A 19,348-nucleotide genomic window follows, 5' to 3' on the forward strand; every position below is an offset into this window, starting at 1 on the left:
TGGATGCATCCAGTTCCTTATGCGCTTAATGTTATTTTATACTGTTGTAACAAGCCTCCAAGAGTATGAAAATCGGATATAAAGAATTGAGTGGATACCATTGTTCGAAACATTTTTTGTTTTCTTTTTTTTTTTCTTTTTTTTTTTTCATATTTTTTCCCATAAAATCATACGTATTTAAGATGCCAGAATCCACATTCCATCCTCAATGATATTTACATTACTTTTCTCTGTGTTCTAAACAAGGTTTCTGAAAGATTGGTGGGAACCCAGACAAGTTTGAACCAGGCGTGTGAAGACACAGTAAGCATAGCTTAGGACAGCGTATGGTGCATGTGACCATTGAGCTAAAGAATATAAATGGGTTCCCTGTGTTCATTAAAATTTTTTGATTGAATTGCAGACAAAGCTTTCTTCAAAGCTGATACAATGATGGAAATTTTGAAATTTTTGCTATTCAGGGAAAGAGGTAATGGTGAATTTTGTGAAATTTCAATAGTATTTGTGAATTCATCTTTTAGGGAATGAAATTTGTTCCCTTATTGATTTCTTGTGTTTGAGTATAAGGTGATTTTGCATTCTTTAGGTCTTTTAAAAGATGTAGGATATTTTTATAAAGTTTATTGAATCCTTTCTTTTTAATCATACGTATCATGGAAAAAATGATTGCATTTTCCTTGGACATTGGATAGACACATAGGTGACGGAATTATCTTCCTTTTTCATCTTTTCCAGAAGATCAAATTTCTCACATAATCTGTAACCAAACTCTTTGTAGTTTCTCTCTCCACTTTGTAATTACTCTTTATAGTACCAAACTCTTTTGTTTTGAAAAAATTGTGAAATGTAAAGCATTTTGCATGAAAGGATTAGATCAAGATTATTTGAAATATGCAAATTATATGCAGCAAGTTCGATATCTGCTGGGAAAACAATTTATCCAAATCTGCAGTTGGTACGAAAAATCAAGACTTGATAATTCTGCTTTTGGTAGAAATGTAGATACGAGAAAAGCCGAACAAAAATGAAGCATTGCTGAAATAGCTTGCCATTTAAAGAAGCCATATCTGCAATATTTGGATAAATGCTTTAGACAGAAGCCTACGAATTTCCCAGACACTTTGAAGAGACTATTAACACATTGAACCCGACGCCAAATTTGCTGTCCTTTCCGTTCAGCCGGCGCAAGCGATCAAGTAGTGCAATGTTGCAGGATGATCCTCGACTTCATGCACTCAGTAGGGCTTATCTGTTGGTGAGCTTTGAAACCGGCCAAATGAAAATCCCAGTGCCGTTCCCCAGGATCCGATGTTAGCCACATGGAAAGTTCACTGCCGGTCCCCAGGGACTGATGCCGGGCTCAACGTGTTAAGAATGAATAAATAAATTTAATAACTGCATGTGGTAATGATTGAAATTAAATATTGATGTTTTTTTTTTAAAATTAGATATACTATTTACTTCTTTTGGGAGATATGATGGTAACTGCGTATTATCACATTCGCCTTAGTGGAAATAGTACAATTTTCAGAAGTCACTAAACTCTGGTAATCTTGCAGTTCTTTAGGTAAACATATTCATTGTGTAACGATATGGCAGTGTTAGTTTGTTTTTTTCCTTTATTCATCATTCAATTTTTACACCTTTTTTTCAAGATAATTTATTTCATGTTTGGGATCAAATATAGAGAACCTCTGGGTATAGTGAACCAAACTTGAAACTCCTTTGAAGTTTGTTATAGTTAGCTTCAATTGTAGTTGCTGTACTAACTCGTAAATATATAATAGTTTAAAGGGAAAAAGTATTCAAAAATTTTCTAGCACATGAAAATTTGTATGCTTCCTCAGAAAAATTTTTGTCATAAATTTGCCTTATTGTGTTATCTTATATTGTTATTGTTTACATTCATATATTAAGTATATTTTAAGTAATGGTTAATATTTATCTAGTTTAGTGCTTAATATGTGGATAAGTAATTATTGAACTTTCTTATTTTAGTTGACTTATGAATGATTTTCATAATAAAATATATCCAAATGTATGAAATTTTCATGCACGTTTCATGTGTAGGATTTCCAGATATATAAAGATTGTCATAATTTGCACAGTTTTTAAAGCAGAAAATATGTTTTGTATGTGAAAAATCAATATTTTTAATGTAGGTTCTGTGCCTCCTGTTAGTGTACATTTTATATTGGATTTAATTACAGGATATGGCCAGTCAAGAATTTAGAGTGCAAGAAGTAAATGAACAAGCAGACAAACTTATTAATGAAGGTCACCCTGAGCATGAAACAATAAATAAACGAAAAGAGGTATAGTTATTTAATTTTCTATGATCATAAGTTTTAACATTAGTTATTTAATATTTTGAATGAATTTTTTGCCTCTCTAAATTTATACTTTTTTTTAAAAGTTGATTTGAATATATGTTTGTGATTTTAGGAAGTAAATGACAGTTGGCAGCGATTAAAAGGATTGACTTTATTGAAGCAAGAAAAGCTCTTTGGTGCACATGAAATACAGCGATTTAATAGGTAAATAAGTATGTTTATCTATAATATATATAAATTCTACTACCTTTCTCAGAGGAGATAATACACTTAATAATCTAGTAGTAAATAAATTATTTTATTACTTTGCAGCTTTTGCGCAAGTATTAGGCAATTTATTACGATTAATTAATATATTTACTTCAACCTTTGACATATATTATATGTTCTTGTGAAATGTAGTTTTAACCCTTTCAGGACGGGTGTCCCATATACGCATTCCCTAAGAACGTCTCTTACAGCCGGGCGTCCCATCCACGCATCAGTAAAGATCGCATTCAGAGGACGGGTGATTCGTATACGCATTTTAAGGTGGAACGTTTTTTTGAAGGCCACTAAATGGCATCCTGTGTCCATTACTTTTGAAATGAACACAGTTTTAGGTTCCTGACCTTGAGTTTGATATATTCTGCTTGACTTTGGTATTTTACTCATCAGCTGTTCGAGGGTGTGGGGGGGGAGAAAGCGTAAACAGAGGTGGGCTCTTTAAATCGCTGCATGCTAATGAAAACATTCTCGTATCTGATTTATATCCAATTCCTTTTTATATTTTTTTTTCCTCTAGTATGTACGGTCTTTTAGGGTTACTGGTTACCGTGCGGAGTTTTTTTATGTTTTGCATTGCCTTCAGATATATTTCCGTTCCTTCTTTTTTTTATTTAGGAAAGCCTCACCTCCAGTCTATTATGGCGGGAAGGTGGAAGGCGCTATTTATCAGAGGAAGAATACCCTCGTATGGTTAGTGAACCATTTACTAACGCAAATGAGAGTACTGATTCATTTTCTAAAGAGTTAAAAAGTGATACTTTTTCTAAGAGTTACAAAGTGATACTTCTCTGTGCTTCGAGATTTACTACACTCTTTTTCATTTTAAATTTTGTTACTTCTTACTGTAAATAGTCTTTATTTTGTTCTTTTTATTAATTTTAAACTTTATTGATGGATTTTATCAATTAAAACTTTGGAATAATTTGAATAGCGCTTCCGAAAATTATTTTAGAAGATGAGCAATTTTTTAAGTATATTTTCATGTAAAATAAAGAAAAAAATGTTTTAAGGTCTAATTTTAACATATATAAGAGCTCAAGTAATAATCTAAAATGATACCAAAAATTACGATGCTAGAAGCGAAACTTTGTTTTTCTGATTTTTGTTATAAAATTAGGCTTAGCGATGCAAAATCTCCGTCCTGTATGGTGACTGCCTTCGATTCTCTTCCGTCCCGCACGAGCGTCTTGAACAAAGGTGCGCCGTTGCGAAAAGGTTAATAGCATGTTGCATACTAGATGTAATTTTTTGTTCTTTTCAGTAAAGTCAATTATCATGAACTGCATTTTAAAGCCACTTAATGAATTTTTTTTGGAAGCTTTTTCTATTGAAAATTCATATGAATCAATATGAGGTAGCATTCTTGCATTAAAATTTGCGAAAAACAATCTTTATGAATTTTAAATATCCAAATGTAATAATCCAAATCTTTATGAATTTTAAATACTTCAGAGGTAAATTAATTAAGCGAAAGTGTTCAAGTGTTTTAACTAAATATATGAAAGACTGTTTAACAATAATAACTGAAATTTACATTTTACTATTTATCAGTTAGCGGCTTTTGGTTTATTAGAACTTATTTTTGTACTAATAATGCAAGTTAATGAAAAAATTATATTACCATAGCTGTTTGTGGAAAATATTATTTTAGTCAGTTCTGAATTGTATAGTTTTTTTTGCTGGCAGGTTCTTAATCTTTTTCATTCTATAACATACATTGCTAAACAGAAGATAAATTAGCTAAGAATAAATACCTTAATTTTTTTCTTAGTTTTCAGTGAAAAGTTAATGGTAGAATCTGTGTACCGTTAACTTTTCACTGAAATTTGAGGAAGGATGATATAATTTGATATGATATTTGGTGATCTTATTAAAGTTTTTAATCATTTTAAGTTATTCCTTTCAGGGAATAAAATAAGTAAACAATAACTTTTATTTTCAGTAATTTTGGGCATTATATAGATAGTCTTATATTTAGCTAACATTTAATTTATGTGTAGTAATTTGCAGTTTTTATTTGACCACATTTAAATTCCATTCTTTTTGGTTATATTCGTGAATGCTAGAAATAAACAAAATTTATCAGTAATTGAAAGGCAAAGTCTTAAAATCACAAATGAAGTCACCAAAAGCTTCATGTTACATATCTTTATCAGGAATACAGTCAAAAGTCGTTAATTCGGACACCCATAATCCAGAATGATCTATAATCTGGACCTCAAAGCTAAAAACGTTTTGCGCATGCGCCGCGTTGACACATGTGCATAGGCTTTTACGCTTGCGTGTAAGACCTCTTACGACTGCGCATTTGCGTGCGCGCAAGCGCAGAATACGTTTTCGCCTGAACGTTTTACGTATAACGAACGGTATAAGCTAAAATTATCTAATTATTTATTTCAGTTAATGTTGATGATTGCGTTGTTCATTAATTTTCAAATTGGATCCGGCTTATTATTTTTTGCAGACTGTAAGAGCAATACTATAAAAGTAAACTTGAACTTTCGATTATGTCAAATAGAATTTCCGAATCTGGAGCTCCCAAAGGATCGTACAAAACGAAAGTATGTTTCGATGTCCATCAAACAAAAAGTGGAATTGCTGCAAAAAATGGATAAAGACATGAAGAATGTGACAGAGAGGTTAGTGAAAACGAAAAAATTTCGATTGACAAGTTAGTCGGTATTCTCGGCCAGCAATTCACGGGACTTGAACAGCGAAACTTTGTAACTGAACAAAAAATTATGTCTGTTTATAGAATTAAAGAGAAAGTATCACATAAAACGAAGCAACTTAAACAACTTACATTGAAATGTTTAATAAAGTAAACAAATAAATATTAAGCTTTTTTTTGTAAATTTTGATACCCTTTAGATCATAATTGTTCTTTATTTCATAAATTACGGTGTCATATTTTTAATTTTAGAATTTCTGCATGCCATCTTACGCGATTTAAACTGATGATCTATAATCCGGAAAAATCGATAATCCGGAATCGTCCCGACGAGTCCGGATTAACGACTTTTGACTGTATTTTAAATTTTAATGTTTGTGTTTGTAATACTCATTTTATGGCAAATGATAAAATGTTTAAGACATTTGTATGGATTAATATACGAAAATGCAAATAAGAGGTAGCATTTGTTAGTAATGCAAAACATAAATAAAAAATTAATCAGTTCAAAATTAGTGTCATATATTAATTTTTCAAAAATTGTGTAAAAACTATAAAAATTTTCATATGTGTAAAAGATTTAATTCTTTTTTTGGCTTTCATATAATTAATACTTAATTTATTAAAGTATTTCAAATAAAAATTTTCATTTAGCAAGCACAACACTAATCCCTGTACCGGCACTGAAAACCCTAGCTCTGAAAACCCTAGCTACCCTGGGTAGCTAAGGTTTTCAGTGCCCGGGGACAACTGAAGATTTTGCACTACTTTCTGTGTGCCAAGAATGGAAAACATTTCATTCTGCAATTTCATCACATCAATTTGGCGTCTCTTGGATGCTGCACCTGGGGACAGATGTCTCCTTTCCTTGCCCCACCCTAGCTACGCCACTGTCCCTATCATAAGTAATGTCCAATATGTATAGTATATTTTCTGTTGATGCTTCCCTAAAATGTTATCTGAAATTACATGTTCAGTTTAATGTTGAATAATAATAATGTGGAATATATTACTGAATATAAATGGTCATTGAATTAGATATTTATTAAGAGTAAAAATGTCATGCACATGAAGTGACCGTTTATATTTTTTGTTAAACAGAGATGCTGATGAAACTATTGCATGGATTACTGAGAAGGACTTAGTTCTATCCTCTGACGATTATGGTAGAGATTTAGTCAGTGTACAGACCTTGCAAAGAAAACATGAGGGTATTGAACGTGATTTGGCAGCTTTAGAAGATAAGGTATTGAATATATTGAATGACTAGCGATGTTAAGCCATTGTAAACTTGAATGTATATCTGAAATGAAATTATTTAATTTTTATTAAAATAATTTTTGATTTTTATTATAACTAATAAAACAGTGTAGTTTAATCTAATGTATAATTTTAATAAAACAGGTTATGACATTGGCTCAAGAAGCTGATAGACTGTGTAATATTCATCAAGATCATTCAAGTCAGATTCAGTCAAAAAATGCTGAAATATCCTCAAACTGGGAAAGCTTAAAATCAAAGGTAAATTGCTTTAATTATGTTTCAGTGAATTGGTGCTGTGTTTTATATAAAGTAATTTTTATATATGTATCTCTTATTATACCATCTGCATATTACAGTATAAAGTCCGAAATCCAGACATCCATTATCCGGAATGATCTAAAATCAGGACCTCAAAGCCACAAATAAATTATTATTATTATTATTATTATTATTTTTGCTTTACACATGCGAATTTGATTTTTCCTTCCATGATAAAACGTGTGGAGATTTTCACTTAAAAATTCCAATTCTTAAATTCACTTAGGCACTAAATAAAATACTCATTATGGAAAAACAGTCATGTAAGCATAAATTTGTGAGATTAATAATTTGGCTCCGTAGTTGAGTATCTGCTTGGCATACATCTCAAACCAAATATTCACTTATTTTATATCCCTGATGCTGACCTGCAAGTCATTATTTATTATATTTTGCTTTCATCACTGCATGTTTATCAGTGCATGACAGCTTCAGTAATAACTCAATGCTGTGATGTCTAAACTATTTTTTATATTAGTAATTGAATAACAAGAATATGACAACCTTTTATGCTACACTTGGTGATGATTATAGATTTTTAAATGCTGTAAGAAATGTTGGCGAAGAAAAATTCAACAAAAATTTCTTTTCATATGCTAAAAATAGATTTTGTTAATAAAACTCATAGGCCAAAAGATTACATTTGGTGCTATTTTAATTAAGAATAACTGATATGTTATTCACCATAAACCCAGAAGCGGCGGCAGAATATGTTGACACCGGACGACAGAATTTTGGGAAGACGAAATTTTTGGAATTTGGTTAAGTACCGAGTGGCAAAATTAAGGGATGAGAAGTTTTTTATGATTTAGGGAAAGCACCTGGGATCCAAAGTTTAGGCCTGGTGAAAATTTAGAACATAGGAAGGCGCTTTGTAGCAGAATTTAGGACCTGTTGAGATTGCACCAGGTGGTATCTAGCGCCGGCCCTAGATAAAGCCTTAAGTATATGTGGGAGTTTATTTATTCAGAACTCCGGTTAGTTTTAAGCATGTGCAAGAAATAAATGTAGGTATAGTAAGTAATTAAACTAATACAATTCAGGCTTAATTCAGTACTCAGTAGGAGCAAGACAAAATTTAGCGAAACAACTTGGCTTTCGTCGCCAATCTTTTGATGCACAGCCAGTAATATATAACGGATGCTATTAAGTTAGGCTAAAATTATCTTTACTGATTCTAAGGCATTTCAGTTAATATAGCTCCCTAATCTTCTAATTTGATTCAGCTTATTATTTTTTACAGACTGTTATTACTACGGCAATTTTATAAAAATTATGCTTGAACTTTCGATTATGTTGAAAAAAAGTTTCCAATTCTGGTGCTGCCATCTACAAAGCGAAACCATGTTTTGATGTCCATTAAACAAAAAATGGAATTGCTGCAAAAAATGGATAAAAGCATATCCATCTCAAAATTATGCGAGGAGTATGGCATTAGAAAGTCGACTGTATGTAACATAAGAAAAAAGGAAAAGGAACTTTTTGATTTTTTTGTGGAAGCAACTTAAATAAGTTACATTGAAAGAAATGTTTAATAAGGGAAAAAAAATAACATTAAGCTTTTTTTTGTAAATTTTGATACCCTTTAGATAATTGTTCTTTATTTCATAAATTACAATTTCATATTTTTAATTGTATAATTTCTGCATACCATTTTACCAGATTTACATTGATGATCTTATATCTGGAAAAATCCCAAATCCGAAATCGCCGAAGTCCCGATGAATCCGGATTTCGGAATTTGTACTGTATTCATGTAACTCATTTTCCTTTTTGCTTGGTAAACATTGTTTTTCTAGGTGTTGAATACATCCAGATTAAGGACATTTTGTATTAATCACTTCATGCGTAGTCCAGCAATGTGCACAGCCAGCCACCTAAATAGTTATTATAAATAATAAAATTTGTACAATGCTTTCAATGAGTCTATCTAATGTAATTTCATGCATCAAGCTAGTAATTAATAATAACAGAGATGAAGAACTGCACTGATTGTTTTTAAATCGCTTGCTTTATTAATCAATAGCAGACATTAAATTTGGAAGAAAAATTAAATACTGTAAACTTTGCCAAATGGCAATGAACTAGTCCTGGAAGAAACAAATGTTGAGAGGTGGAGAGGGGTTCAGTAGCTACACATTACATATTAAATCATCGGATTAAAATTTTGAAATATAAATATTGAACTTTTTATTGAGTGGCAACTTGTTACTTTTAAGTATTGAATATTTTAATCATAATGTTATTAAACTCACATAAAATATGATGCAAATAATTCATCATTTGAGCTTTGAGGTGCACATGTTTGAATGGAGGACCCACATATGTCCAAAAATTAGTTTTCTTAGGTGCCACCATTTTTTTTACGCCTGCATGCAGATTCTACACTAAATGATCTAAATACAAACACATCTTAACAAATAAAAGTTTGTGAAAACAAAGAGTAAAAGAAGTAATTATTTAAATCTGGGCTGGTGAATGTTGTGTAAATGAAACTTTTCATGAGTATGTCCCCCCCCAAAAAAAAACATCTTGTTGCTCAGAGGGGGTTTTAAAAAAATCTGAATTTAGTTACCAAATTTATCAAAATTTAGTTACCAAATTTATCACTAACTATTGTCATTATCATTGCATGTATTTTTATTCATTTCAACTCAGAGCTTTTAATTTTTTCAATAAAACATTTCATTTAATATTATATTCATTAACGTTATAAATTGTTTTTATTAATATTAATTATATTTTTTCTGATAGGCTCAAGAAAGACGCAGGCGATTGGATGAGTCTTATTTGCTGCACAAGTTTTTGGCTGATTTTAGAGATTTAGTTTCCTGGATCCATGATATGAAAGCAATAATTTCTGCTGATGAGCTTGCTAAAGATGTTGCTGGAGCTGAGGCACTTCTAGAGCGTCACCAAGAACATAAGGTATCATCAATGTTTCCCCTATATACCGTATTTACGCGAATCTAATGCGCATCGTTTTTGGCCAAATGAAGTATCCAAAATTGGGGTGCGCATTAGATTCGATGGCGCATTAGATTCGAGTGCAAAGTTCGCCGATGACGTCAACCAAATTTAAATTGTAACAATGGATTACTGTATTTCTCGACTACATTTACCATTACATTTATCGTTGACACATTATTGCATAGAGGATACAAACTGCAGAGTACGTAGTCACGAAATGGAGGGCAAACAGAGAAGAATGTCATATGACGCTACTTTCAAACGTAAAGTAATTCTTTATGCTGAAAAAAAAATGGCAATAGAAAGGCAGGGAGAGAGTTCAACGTAGCTGAGAGCAATGTTCGCTTGTGGCGGCAACAGAAATTGGCACTGTTTGCAACTAAAGATTCAATAAATTCCTCATACTATTGATGCGCATTACATTCGCCGACAAACAATTTTTTTATTATTTAAAGTTTTAAAATGGGGATGCGCATTAGATTCGCATAAATACGGTATTTTTTCAGCATTTAAAAAAAGTATTTGAAAGCTATTTTTGCTGTTCATTTTCTTTTTGAGGGGTGGTGGTGGTGGTTCTGCTATAAAATTATAATATTTATTATCAGTTATTTATTTCCGGTGTTATTTGGTTTCAAAATTGTGATACATTATTCTAAAGGATGTTTTCAAGTGAGCTTATGTTAGTCATACATTACATAATATTTTCTTACCACACTTTAGTGCAGTGTAATAGTTAAGAGTTTGCTATGAAATTTAATTCCATATTTTTGCATCTTTTAGTAGAATTTATTGCACCAAAATTGTTAAACTATTTTACATATATCTATTAAAATTAAGTAGATTTAGTTTTAGGCATGTTAAACCCAAAACTAAATCTACTTAATATAGTCTATATAGTCTGTTATATAAATAAATATTTTGACTAACGATTTTTAGAAAATTGAAATGAAATTGCATTTATCATTGATTTCAGTTTTTGAATTTTTTTGTTCTTTAAAAATACTTGATAATTATAAGAAGTATTTTTCTGTTATATTTCCTTATTATGATAGAAATAATTCTTTGAAATAATGTCTTAAAGTTAGATAATTTTAATTTCAATATTAAGTCTTAATATTATTGTATATTAATGAATAATAAAACTGCATATAATTTGATATGCAGAGTTATTTGAAGGGGGCAGAGAGTTGATGCAGAATATTCTTTTAACTACATTATTAAAAAATTAAAAACAAATTGCAGAGTTATATGTTGTTGTTCTGAATATTTCATACAAATTATATCTTTATTAGTTGCTCAACTGTAATGCAAAGAAATAAATCTTGATGAAATTAATATCATGGATCTAAATTAATATGTTTATAAAGCATTATTTATTGATGGGAACTTATAATGACATAGTTATATATAATTATGTTAAAACATTCCTTATGCATTTAAAGGATTTATTTTGGAGAAATGAATAGTTCTTATAATTTTTCATCAGTTTTACAAATGAATAGTTCTTATAATTTTTCATCAGTTTTACAAATGAATAGTTCTTATAATTTTTCATCAGTTTTACAATGAACATAGCACAAAGCATTTTGAGCAGCTCTATATGCTTCCCCCCCCCCCAACGAGTACATACATGAACAATTTTTTGTTATATCTATGTATGAAGCATGGATCATTTGAGGAAATTTTGAGGTGTTATTTTTATCATCGAATAAACTGGATTATAATTAAACCAATAGAAAAATTCTATTGCTTATATGTAGTAGTTTTTCTGACAAATACTTTATGGATTAAAGAAGAGGTTAAGTGTAACTTTTTTGGATTTTACCAATTATTGTCTTTTGTTTAGATTTATTGCTTTCATTCTCATAAAATAAGTAAAATGTCTGTTCAGTTAGAAGATTCTACCTTAATGAAATAGATCTATTTAGGAAATGGGAAGTATGTGGATCCATTATAGATGCAGTTGTGAACTCTGGTCGAGAATTGAATCAAAGACATTAAGATGCTGTATTTAAATTAAAACAAGATGTAATTGTTTTTTTTCTGTATGTATCAGGACTTAAATGAAGTTTTAATTTTATTTAACACCAGCAATGTTTTCACATAACATCAATAAAAACATTGAGAAGTATTAGATATATTTAAGAATTTCATGTAATAAAAAAGGAAATATTTTTAATCAGATATTTACATGCATTGAGTTTATCTCAGGAAAAACATATACTTGTGCTTATCTAAGACTTCTGAATATGAAAGGCAAAAGTTCATATTAATTTTAAAGATCCAAATCATTTTGTTATCTTTAAGTACAAGGTTATGAACTGAAGCTTTATAATAATGAATAAAAGTTTTAAAAAACATGGTATAAGTGAGGGTTTTATGCTGCAAAGAAGAAATGGTTGTAATATAATTATTTGAATTGAAAATCGGAAATTGCTTGCGAAATCAAAATAAAGGATTCGATTTTTATTCTGTGTCACAGCTGTCATTAATGAAAACTGAAATGATTGATATGAAGAGAGTTCTTTGAGGCATGTCTGTTTTAAATTTATGCTTAAATGAAGGTACAGAAATACTTTACATAACTATAGAAATACTAAAAGAATTTTTTCTCTTGAAACTTAGAATTTTATTTTCATAACGTCAAAATGAATTGCATTAATTATTATATTAAAATGTTTTGTAAAATTATAGTGGATTAAAGAGAGTTTTCTTTTCAGAATTAGTGATGCTCTTTTAGCTGATGCAAGAGCGGACTTTACAACGTTAAAACAAAATTTTAATATTATGCAGTTTGAAATAATGTTAAATGTCTTCGTTATAGTATGTTCATTATATATCAATCTTCATTGAACTTTTTAATGTTTATTATAAAATACTGAATTCAAGATCATTTTATATGCTAATTGCAGCAGAATTTAAAGATTGATTTCATAAAGAATAGAAAAATTTACATACTTTAAACCTTTGCTGTTGCTTTTTTTTTTTTTTTTTTGTGCATGATTGAATATTGTATTAGAGTTAAATTGAAGATTAAAAAAAATATGAAGATGTATTTTAATTATTTATATACAGCTTTTGAGTGCTGAACCAATTAGGAAAGACACTATTATCAGTGGAAACATTTTCCCATTAAATTTTACCTTTGTTCTGGATTTATATACATTTAAAATGATTTTTATTGAGTTTATAGTTCATCAATTTGTTTAATATATGTTTAAAATTTTTAATCCTGTGCTCATAAGAATGATTTTATATATTGCAGCTTTTAATTATTACTATTTAATGTAACTTTATATGTATATTTTAGTTAAAAATTATGAATCTAAATCAGCCATTGATGCATTTATAATTTTGAAGTCATCATTTTGTCCTTGCTGTGGGTAACTAAAGTATGTGAAACTAAAGTGCTTTATATAGTTTCTTACATTTTAGTTATCAGTATCTTTATATCTATAAATTTCAGTACTGCTGTAAAAAATTGTGTATCCTTTATTCTTAGGGTGAAATAGATGCGAGAGAGGATAGTTTCAGAGCTACTGCAGAAGCAGGAAAAATGTTGTTAGATCAAGACCACTATGCAATTGATGAAGTCAAAGAGAAGGTATGTGTTTAATTATATCTGTGACATTATTCCTTTTTGTTAATATGTTTTTCATGACGTATAAAATTATAAGTTGAACTAAAAAATATTGTGTAATTTAAACAGTTAGTTACTCTAGCGAGTGAGAAACAGTCCTTGTTATCCTTATGGGAGGAACGACGTATACTGTATGAACAGTGCATGGATTTGCAGCTATTTTACAGAGATACAGAGCAAGCTGATACTTGGATGGCCAAGCAAGAAGTAAGAAATAAATTCTTTTGTGTGGTTATGTGTATTTTTGTTTGTTTATTTGTGTTTTGTATCTGCAGCATTGAAAATTTTTAAATGAAAGACTATTAACGTATTAGATGATTTCAAAATTTTCTATTTAATACTTAGTCTTTAGTTTGTTTTTCAATTTTGCTTAATTAGAAAATATTTCTTAGGCATTTTTAGTCAATGAAGATCTTGGTGACTCTCTTGACTCTGTGGAAGCTCTAATTAAAAAACATGAAGATTTTGAGAAATCGCTAGCAGCACAGGAAGAAAAAATAAAGGTAGTATATCCTTATTTAAATGTTTTAATTTTGCAGTGTGAAATATAAAATTGTGTACAGTAGTAGAAGACTGATAAACCCATTAATCTGCCAACACTTGAAATCCGTGAAATCTTTCTTATGTCACTATTGATAAGATTGTGAAGTTTCAACTAAAAATCAGAAATGCGCAATGAGTGATGTTATGGCTGAGGGATAGGTCTATTGTAAAAGGTATTTCTGCCACTTGTTGGTTATTAAGAAGAAGGAAATAAATTTATGTTGCAGTGAAGAGGCTGAGTTTAAACAAAAGCTTTACGCGATTGCAATTTATCTGTGCTTTAGGTGGAGGTATGAATTTAGCTTTGGTGACTATGGCCAACATCTGAACTATTTGCAACTCATTCTATATTGAAGCAAGTTATGATTATCACTTTTATAAATGTTCCCAATATTTTGACATTAACTGCCAATCTGGTACCCCTAATTGAAGATGTATTCTGCAGTTTTAATTGGGAGAATTCTGCAGTTTTAATTGGGAGGAGGGAATATAGCACAGGGGAATTTGTTTAACCATTAGTGCAATCAGAGCTAGGAAATTGTATTTTTTCCTTAACATCATAAGAAATTTTAAAGTTTTTAATTTTTCCTGTGAGTAATAATAAGAAAGTGAATTTAGAACAAAACTCTAATTGATCAGGAAGTTACAATTATTTATAGTTTGCAGAAATATTAATTTTTAAAAAATGGAACGATTAAAAGTTTTGAAACAAACTGCTATAAAGCAGACGTTTGAGAAATGTTAAAAATAATTTCTTGTGTGCTTTTTTTATACTTTTTTGATAGAAATTAATTTTTGTAAGTGTTAGGTTCATTTTTGATTTAAAAAAATCTAAAATATAATTATTTTTTATTTATGACCTGAATTTATCATTTGTGACCTGATCTGCACAGCTTGGAATATGAGGTTGTATTATAGCCTCATATCCCAAGCTATGTAGATTTTTGGTCTTCTGTTATATATATATTTTTAATGAAAAAATATTAATGTGTTCTCTTCTAAATTTTTAATCAACATCAGACTTATATCGTTTTCTCTGATCACCTATTATTTTTTCTCCAAGGCTCTAGATGAATTTGCAACCAAGCTGATTGAAGGGCAACACTATGCAGCTGATGATGTAGCACAGAGAAGAGCTGCTGTGAGTTTCTGTTTTCTTCTATAGAGTAGTTTAAACTGATGGGCCACATATTTTATGCAATTATTTATCTTTGTGCCCCCAAAAGGAGGAATTTGCATAATTATTTTTGTTCCTTTGGTCCATTAACTTTACTTTTTCTCTTTTTGTTAAACTGCTTAATTTGTTTAATCCTGTAATTTAAGCAGAATTTAATATTAATTTGTATTAGAAATAAGTTTTTAGTTATTTATTATCCACCTAAAGATTCACCTGCTTAAATTGTTTTCTGGATTTTAGTTGCTAGAACGAAGATCAGCTTTAATGGAAAAATCTGACATCAGAAGGTCTATGTTGGAAGACTCTTATCGCCTGCAACAATTTGAAAGGGACTGTGATGAAACAAAAGGATGGATTAGTGAAAAATTAAAGACAGCTACGGATGAAAGTTATTTGGTTTGTATATCATAAATTTTTCTTTTTGGAATGTATTAGTTTATAAAAAGTTCTTATTTTTATGTATGTGGAACCCTCTTTTTTTTAAAAAAAAATAATGCATTATAAATGTTTTCATAATCTATATTCTAAATATTTTTATTTAAACTCTTTTATAATTGACTTCATATTAAGTTATTATTTTAAATCGTCATTAGTTTCCTCTGAAATATGAATTGTGGAAGCATGACTTGTGTTAATATGCCATAATGGTAATTTTTATTTTTATGGAACACATTATCAAATTTAAGCTCTTAAATCTCACCATTTTTCTTAATGTTATTATGAATTTACTTTAGAATCCCATTTATTCGAATTAATTGGCATAGCCTCATTTCAGATATTAAAATTTTTTGGGTAACCAGTAAGAATTATTTTATTTATTAGTGAGAATTATTTTATGGGGATAAATACATACATACTACATTAAAGCAAAAATATTAATTGCAATACATTTATGTATCTATATTATTTAAAATAATGAGAGTTCTTGTATTCTTTGCTTTCTCACAAAGCGTGCAAACTGTTTTGTACCACCATTAAATGAAAATCGTCCATTAAATGTACCACCATTTTGTACCACCATATACATGAAAATCGTCTCCTGGAATTTCAGTTCAGTATTTATGTGTACTGTATTCTGAGGTTACTGGTTTTTCATTCTAAACTATGTAGTTATCTCAAAATAATGAGGCAATGAAAAGAGCTGATTTAGGGAAAAATCAGAGATGGCCAATTTTCAGGAATGCAGTGTTAACATGTCTTCTACTCTACGTCTTCATTGTTAAGCAAGGTTTTACTATGCATGTACTAAATGCATACTAAAGTGCATACTAAATGCATTTAAATTTGTGTAAATTTTATGTTTTAATTTATTTAGAATGTAAAATAAATATTACAAGGAGTTCACTTAAAATTTGTTAGTTTATCTTAAAATATTGATTTCATCTTGAAAAGTAATATAACCAATAAACTGAAAAGTTTTTATATCAAGTCTAACAAATGAAATTCTGATAAAATATTACCATTTTAGCAACAGCAATGACCTCTTGACACTGTGAAAGGAATGCATGTATTTTTCAAAAGCAACGTCTTGCTCTAGAAACTTTTCTTATCATGCACAGTCTTTCACTGTGCTTTGATATCATTGCTTCGAAGAAACATATTTTATTTCATTGTTTTCTGAGTAAAGTCTTTCAGCATGAATTATACCTTTGTCTCAGAAGAATTTAATTGCAAATGTTTGTCCTTTAGCAACTGGCAAATTGTGTAATTCATTTAGATTTTTTTTTTTTTTTTAAATAAATAAACTGCCACTTCAGTAAAAAGAACTTCAAAATCTTTTATAGAAGATTACTAGATTAGTGTTTATTCTTCCTGCCTCCTTGCAGTGCTGTTATTACATAACTACTCATGTGATATAAACATGTTACTACATTTCACATTTTGGCATTATTAACTAAGTACCAGAAAAAGTGTTTTCCCTCCATGTATATTTTAGTGCGTCATTTAAATATCTGAATTTCAGTTGAGAAAAGCTGAAGCAAAAACAGTGTTTTAACAACTTTAATTTAATTGCATAAATAATTGGAAATCGGCTTATTTTTAAATCTGATATAACACATTGTTTATTGCATTTTGTGCTTTGAGTGTTATGAATGATGAAATTTTTGCTTTAAATAGGATCCCACTAATGTGAATGGAAAGGTCCAAAAACATCAAAATTTTGAACAAGAACTGAATGCAAATAAAAGCCGTATTGATGAGATTGCTAGCACAGGGCAAGAATTAATGGAAGCAAATCATTATGCATCCTCTAGAATAAGGTAATCATTTTCTATATATTTGTATCAAATTTATGTTGAAGTTATATATATGTAATTTTAAATACTGTTGTGTGTGTTAAAATTAGTGAAAGTAATTTAAAGTTTTCTAGTCGGTATATATTCTGAGTTTTCTTGTCTAATAACAGTAAAATTCAGTCTACAATTTTCTATAAAATTCGTTATTACAGTCTTATAACAGTAAAAACTTTCATTGTGTAGCTTTCATTAATTATTATAAAAGTAAAATATGTATTTGAGATATATATGCATACATTCTGATTTTTGGGGTGTATAGTGAGCGAATGATGGAGATACTGGATATGTGGAAATCTTTGGTTGAAGCTACTGAGAGGAAAGGTGCAAAACTAAATGAAGCAGCAGCACAGCAGCAGTTCAATCGTGGAATTGAAGATATTGAAATTTGGCTGTCTGAAGTGGAAGGGCAACTTTTATCAGAAGACTATGGAAAGGTCTGTAATTTTTTTAAAAATCCTTTAGGAATTTTGTTTTATTTTTTTATGTTTTAATAAAACAAAGTTATTTAACTTTAATAAATTATTAGTTCATATAATAATTTATTAATGATCACGTTAAAAAATAAAATAAAGTTAAATAATGTATAAAATTTAAAATAAAAAATCTTTTAAATTATAAAAAATTTTAATTATTATATGAAAAATTATCTTTTAAATTATTATGAGTTAAATTTTTGTAAATAGTACTAATTCAGGATTTAAAAAAATTTTTAATTAATTGTTTATCAATGAACGAGGATCAATCTTGAGTCTGAAAATATACTAATAAAATATACCTGATCTCTTTTTTTGGGGGGGGATATGATAATATCACGCTTTGCAAAGAAGGTTAACTAATTTAAGACATTGTCATGAATTTAGCCACTCAATACTGCATTCTAATTCTATAAAATTCAAGCGAGTATTTGTAATGATAACATGATTTAAAAATCAGATGCCTGAATTGTCTTTTAATATCATCATGATTAATTTAGAAACAATATAGAGTATAATTAATATAGAAAAAGTATATTTTTCATTAGTTACATGTGTGTTCCTTGTTTATTAAATATAATGTTAATCTTTTATTTATTTAAAAAAAGTGCTATTGAGCACTGTGTTTATGATAAAATATTTAGACAGAATTGTAAAAAATACAATTAGTAATGTTTAAGACAGTGTACTACCTACTGCCCTTTTATGTTATGGTAACTGTAATTAAATATTTGCAGGGATATTTCAGAGCAAGAATTTTTTCTCCTAATCAAAGTATGTCAGGTTTTTATTTTATGATTATTAATTGACAAGGCATTAGTAGATAGAGGGGGGGATCACGATTATGGGTTAAAATTAATGCAGAGTTAACATAATAGAAATCTTTTAATTTCCAGTTTTTTTCAGCGTTATAATATATATAAAAATATGTACCCTAAAAACAATTTAAATGAAACTTTAAACACATTTAAAATTGTTTGGTTTCTAAGAGCTGTAGAATTTTATTTTAACCCATGAGAAAGATAGATGTACATATCATCAAAAATTTAATACATACTAGAATAGCAAAAATACAGGCTTGTATGTGTGAAATGATAAATTAATAGCATACTTCTGGATAAATACATGCAAAATTAAGATATTGGAAGTTATGTGGAAGTTGGTATTTAACAGAGTTTATTTTCAGGATTTAACAAGTGTGCAGAATTTAATAAAGAAGCATGCTTTGTTGGAAGCAGATATTGCATCACATCAGGTCAGTATGTTGTTTAATCTCGCTTATTTTTTTTTTTTTTTTTATAAAATTATATTTCTAATTGAAACTGAATTTTATGATGCTAAAATATTAGATCTGTAATAATGGTGTTCTAAATTTATAGAGTAAACATGCTGTAAT

General features: G+C 29.1%; 1 protein-coding gene across 2 annotated transcripts in view; it reads left to right on the plus strand.

Annotated features, from left to right (window-relative positions):
* Positions 1-19,348, plus strand: part of alpha-Spec (alpha spectrin) — a 93,033-nt gene that overhangs the window by 19,824 nt on the left and 53,861 nt on the right. For both annotated transcript variants that reach the window (XM_085814136.1, XM_085814137.1), the window contains exons 6-18: positions 2,211-2,315; positions 2,446-2,537; positions 6,373-6,517; positions 6,676-6,792; positions 9,607-9,780; positions 13,325-13,426; positions 13,532-13,669; positions 13,855-13,965; positions 15,069-15,146; positions 15,423-15,578; positions 17,301-17,443; positions 17,739-17,913; positions 19,139-19,207. In XM_085814136.1, coding sequence (XP_085670262.1) covers positions 2,211-2,315; positions 2,446-2,537; positions 6,373-6,517; positions 6,676-6,792; positions 9,607-9,780; positions 13,325-13,426; positions 13,532-13,669; positions 13,855-13,965; positions 15,069-15,146; positions 15,423-15,578; positions 17,301-17,443; positions 17,739-17,913; positions 19,139-19,207 — 1,605 coding nt within the window. The remainder of the gene's footprint in view (positions 1-2,210; positions 2,316-2,445; positions 2,538-6,372; positions 6,518-6,675; positions 6,793-9,606; positions 9,781-13,324; positions 13,427-13,531; positions 13,670-13,854; positions 13,966-15,068; positions 15,147-15,422; positions 15,579-17,300; positions 17,444-17,738; positions 17,914-19,138; positions 19,208-19,348) is intronic.

Source organism: Stegodyphus dumicola, chromosome 3 (assembly GCF_044657685.1).
Source record: "Stegodyphus dumicola isolate Sdum_Otavi_A_Nest chromosome 3, ASM4465768v1".
Classification (NCBI taxonomy): Eukaryota; Metazoa; Arthropoda; class Arachnida; order Araneae; family Eresidae; genus Stegodyphus; species Stegodyphus dumicola.